We start from the raw sequence: 5,725 nt of genomic DNA on the forward strand, positions 1-5,725 counted from the left end.
AAAGACTTGTGTCGTTAAAATTTCGTCGGAACGAAGTTACGGAAAGTTAATTAACAAACGGAGACGTAACAATATGTAGTGCTGTGTTATTCGTATTGACTAAGTAAGACACGGCTCTTTAGTTTCTCTCCTTTACAGTAATCACTGTGAAACATATCATTTTTACGCGGAATTTGTTCTCTCAAGTAACCGCTGTTACATACGGAACAAACTTAAATTTGTTTTTCATTGTGAGTTTACCAGTTAAAGCAGAAAAACTCTCGTGAAGAAGTTGTAGAAATGAAAAGTGAACAAATTAAGGTCATTTTTACTGGAGTTGTAGGCCTTAAACAAACACAACAGTTTAAATTGTTTTCCGTCAAATTTAGTCAATCTGTTAACAACTTTTACTTAATTTACAAATGAAAAAGTATATGTTTTGGTTCTAATAAACGAAAACAAAAACACAAAATAAGATAAATATTCTTAAAATGAAATACAAGTTTAAAATATGAAACAATTATAATGCATAAACATGAATATGTCTTTTGATAATAAAAATTGAATTAAATGTTTTTATTAATTAGGTGGGAGGAACAAACTTCTAATAAATATATAGAAATTTCGGATTAAATCTTTATAAATAAACTAATAATAAGGATAAACATTAATGAATTTACTTCTAGCCAAAGTACTAACTTCACCAACAACCAATAACAAAATATATCACTGTGAAACAGAAAATTCTTTAATAAATAAGCCTATCAGTATTAAGGGAAAACGTGAATTAACCTATAAATAATAAACGAAATGAATTGGTTACCGTTTTTTTTAATTAAACTTCTAATGTAAGGTGCACACTTCAACGAATCTAATAACGATGCAGTACGAAAAATTCGTAAGTGTTAAAAACAGTTTTAATAACTGTACTATTGATAAAAGTTAAAATATAATGAATCTACTAACGGCAAACTTTGAATATACTGCTTATCATGTAAGATATATTTTACTGTTTGTACAAGTGGTAAACGACAAATGAATGTGTCATAATTATAAATGATAAAGGGAAAGTATTAGGAACGTACTTAAGTTAAAGGACAAACATCAGTTTATAAAAATCATTACTCCCTCTCAAATTTTTACAAGAACGATGCTCTGTTGTTAAAGGCTTATAAAAACACAAATAATGAAGCGAAAAACTTGTTAAAATACGCTGTCTTTACACAATCAGTATTTGAATTACTATATTTTAAGCTTATTATTTCAGAACATTCAAATAAAAGCAGAGGCAATAAAGACACATTAGTCTTTCAAAAATACGTGGTTTATTCTCTCACTGCGAAAAAAAAAAGCATGGGTTAGATACTGCAGAGCCTGCAAAAAATTGTTTAAATGATGGCAGGCAGAGACATTAGAAACTGCAGAACAAGGTTTAACTAGAGTTAAACATGTAGAGACGTGCTACCTGAAGAGAACCGAACTCGTTTAGAAACTGGTAGCTTAAACACAAGTCTTACTTAATCACCACCATAGGTTCTTCAAGAAGTAAAAATAACAGTGAAATAGAAAAGTGAGGTTGAGAATTTAAAAAAATAGAGAAAAACAGCTGAGGACTGACCAAGTTGACGGTGTTGCCACACTCTCTGAGGACCTGGACTGCCGTTGAATAATCCACGTTTTCTAAAGATACGCAGTTGGCGCTGAGTACTCGATCGTTAACCCTGTCAGAACATTATAACAGATTAATTAGATGGCACACATTTTGTTAATAGGTCGTGCCTGTTCCTAGGAAACCATTAGGACACTTGGAGAAAAATATAAAGACTATTTAGCAATCTTTCGAGTTAGAATGGTATGAAAAAGATTGAAAACTTGTGCTAAGAATGAAATAATAATGATAAGAATCACATTTGTGCATGGTATGATCTTGTTTTAGAAACAGTATTTCTTATCAATAAAACAAAAATCTGAAGAAACCGAAAGTGCTATACATATGCTTAGATTCAATCGTAAAACTTATTTTCCATTCTTTCGTGTGAGTTTTACAAAAGAGGTTTCACAGAACTACGTTGTATATGTGCTTTATTCACTCTATGTACTCGGAGATTCTATGAGAAACTTGTTTTATAAATGTGTGCGGCTTCTGCGCCTAAACAGATTTTCCATGACCTAGAACACGTGAGCTCTTTTTATCAAGGACATGGTGGTTCGCCAACGCAGTTCAACTTATTTGTATGGCAAAATTTGATCATAAGAATGTCAAACGATTTCTGATGTATGGGAGCTGAACAATAAGTACATTACCAAGTGAAAGGACGCTGGTACATTGTTGTGAAAACCATTGTAGAGATGCGTCCATTATTTTTCTTATTACTTTAATGGATATCTGGCAATGATAATAATTCTCGCGCCATCACAGATGGCTAGATTTAAATAAATAATTATTTTGTGCGAGTTTTTTTTTCCGCAATATTCTACATTATACCTAGTTCAAAGTCAAAATGCAGTAAATAAGTTAAAAAATTAAACTTCTTATTTGAATAAAAAAACAACAACAGTATAAGGAGTCACTGAAAGATTTATCAAAGCTATAATGGTTCTTTTCTCTTTTCCTAAAAGATTTCAAATAGTTTGTTCTGAAAAGAGATATAACTGATCATCTCCAGCTTTCAACCAGAATAGAACCTTAAATACATTTTATTTAAATAATACTTTAACAACTCATAGTACAAGAAAAATGATGCCTTTATGGTTACTTCAAATGCTTTTGCCAGATCAAGATGATGCTTGGAATATAAAACGGAAATATTGCAATCGGACACAAAATCATAGTTTCATAAACAAACTCAAGTTTTCCTTCTTATATCAACAATTACTATTGGAGGAAAACTGTAACTCTCATCGTCACTATATTACACTTACTCCTTAATGGATAAAAACTACTACTCTAATCATCAGTATATTACACTTACTCCTTAATGGATAAAAACTACTACTCTAATCATCAGTATATTACACTTACTCCTTAATGGATAAAAACTACTACTCTAATCATCAGCATATTACACTTACTCCTTAATTGATAAAAACTACTACTCTAATCATCAGTATATTACACTTACTCCTTAATGGATAAAAACTACTACTCTAATCATCAGTATATTACACTTACTCCTTAATGGATAAAAACTACTACTCTAATCATCACTATATTACACTTACTCCTTAATTGATAAAAACTACTACTCTAATCATCAGCATATTTACATTCACTTTTTAATTTAGAATTATTCAGGTATATAGGTCACGTGACTGAGAACATTATTCATATATATATATATATCTCACGTGACTGAGAACATTATTCAAATATATATATCACGTTACTGAGAACATTATTCAGCTATATAGATCATGTTACTGAGAACATTATTCAGGTATATAGGTCATGTTACTGAGAACATTATTCAGCTATATAGATCATGTTACTGAGAACATTATTCAGGTATATAGGTCACGTTACTGAGAACATTATTATTCAGGTATATAGGTCACGTTACTGAGAACATTATTATTCAAGTATGTAGGTCACGTGACTGGGTAATGGATTATGTAACTTACGATAATATTATTCAACACCAGATATGACTCTTCAGATTATCTGTTCTTTGATTGAATGTGTTTCTCAGTTAATCATAAACCACCATATGCAATACAGTTTACAACAAACGAAAGATTTAGTTTTACTTCCCTCCTTCCCACTACCCGAAGGAAAAAGTTAGGGGGGGGGGGTATAGCGAGGACAGTGTCTGTCCGTCTGTAGACATTTTTCGATAACTAGAGTTCTGAAGAGCAAAAATTTAAAACAAGCTTTACAGGTTACTTTTTTTGGAAGATGCTGAAGAATACTATTGGTTTTGTGGCTAAAAGATCAAAGGTTAGGGTCATTATTAAGAAAAAACAGAAATTTAGTTTCTGTGGAAAACATGCATAACCAAAAAATACACACAAATACACCATATTTACTTATATGCAAAAATAAAAAGCTAATAGTCGGGGGGAAGGAGGTTAATCAGCCGTTCTACTAATAGCCATTTTTTGTTTAATCCTATTAAGGATCTAAATGTTGAAACAACGAAAACTTACAGTAATTTGCCTTTTGCAGGACCTGCTCGAAGAACATCAGAAATGGCGATAGAAGGATCACCATTCGCAAAGTGGGGATTATCTCGGCCACCACTGATAGCGATGCCAAACCCGTAACCGGGGACCTGCCGGTACAAAGAAGAAACTGGTGTTACATAAATACACATCAATCAAGCACATATTTTGCAAATCTGTTTTTAATACCCATTTACCTGTTTCTAAAACTGTAATTTCTATCATCTTTCTTAACTATTTTTTTGCATTCTTTGTCTTATTTTATTTCCTATATATTTCTCTCTGACGTTATTCATTCTATTATTGCATTTTCTTTATTTCCAATTTACCAATTTATTTTCTCACTATCATGTCCTCTTTTTGATATCTCAAAATACATTATTTACGACAGGATGTTCGGTACCCATATGTTCTAAATAAACGAAGAAAGAATAAAAAGAAAACTTCAGAACCGGGAACTACATGTGGTAAGTCAGTTACCCACGAGGATGAACAGTGTTCAATGAAACTGTGTCAGTTTTTCTATAACTGAAAAAATATAAACGCATATCTGAAACAGTTTCTGTATTAGCCAGCTACACCTGCTCAACCGTATGGGTGGAAATAATAAAACAATAATAAATGATGCTCTAAGCCTACTCCATGGAATGGTAATTTCTTAGACAATTCTCCTGGCACTGTTTTATTACCAGATAAAAAACAAGATAATATTACTTAGCAGTAAAATATCTTGAGCATATAACACTCTGAGGTATGTGTGTGCGTTTTTCTTATAGCAAAGCTACATCGGGCTATCTGCTGTGTCCACCGAGGGAAATCGAACCCTCCGACCTTAGCATTGTAGCTGATTTACTTCTCTAAAAGAAAAGCATAATTCGCAATTCCTTACCCCAGTTTTTGTTGCATGTGTGCGAAACATGTTGCTTAACAGATAAGCAGGAAGAGAAACGAAATTATTATGAAACGAAACAGTACGAAATAAATGTTAAAAAAATAGGACATTGATATATATAAGAGACGAAATAAGGAAGGTGATACATATATATATATTTCAGATGAATAATAAAACATGAACCTTGGAACAAAACGTTAAACTGAAAATGTTAGCGGTGTGAAATGCACAAGTGTGTATATATATATTTATATATTAGTTGTGCGACGTAATAAATGCGGCAATGTTGATGAGAAAGAAAAATACAAGTCGAGATGGAGAAGTTAAACATAGCAGGAACCCTGATGCTACAAGAAAATATGAACTGAATTAAAAAAAGAATCATACAAGTTTCATGACTAAGCATAAAAAAACCCAAAAAAACATAAGCTCCACTTAATAACAAACAAACAAAAAGAAAAAAAACTTTAGATACAACGCAACCTACCCGTGAAAGAAGTACGTTATGGAACTCCCAGGCTACTCGTTCCCCGCCCTGGAAAAAAATACATTCATAAGTTCAATAGTAAAAGAGCAATGGTAAGAGAGAGGAGGAAGTATTTAAATAATGTATACAAACACAAGACATATATATACAAACACAATATACACACACACACATTTATATATATATATATATACAAACACAATACA

The 5,725-nt window shown here is 31.7% G+C and overlaps 1 protein-coding gene across 7 annotated transcripts in view; it reads right to left on the reverse strand.

Annotated features, from left to right (window-relative positions):
• Positions 1 to 5,725, reverse strand: part of LOC106462918 (tight junction protein ZO-1-like) — a 227,093-nt gene that overhangs the window by 55,571 nt on the left and 165,797 nt on the right. For all 7 annotated transcript variants that reach the window (XM_022390321.1, XM_022390320.1, XM_022390322.1 and 4 more), the window contains 3 exons: positions 5,520 to 5,567; positions 4,126 to 4,250; positions 1,598 to 1,700 (listed from right to left, as the gene is read on the reverse strand). In XM_022390321.1, coding sequence (XP_022246029.1) covers positions 1,598 to 1,700; positions 4,126 to 4,250; positions 5,520 to 5,567 — 276 coding nt within the window. The remainder of the gene's footprint in view (positions 1 to 1,597; positions 1,701 to 4,125; positions 4,251 to 5,519; positions 5,568 to 5,725) is intronic.

This window comes from Limulus polyphemus, unplaced genomic scaffold, assembly GCF_000517525.1.
Source record: "Limulus polyphemus unplaced genomic scaffold, Limulus_polyphemus-2.1.2 Scaffold1282, whole genome shotgun sequence".
In the NCBI taxonomy this organism is placed as follows: Eukaryota; Metazoa; Arthropoda; class Merostomata; order Xiphosura; family Limulidae; genus Limulus; species Limulus polyphemus.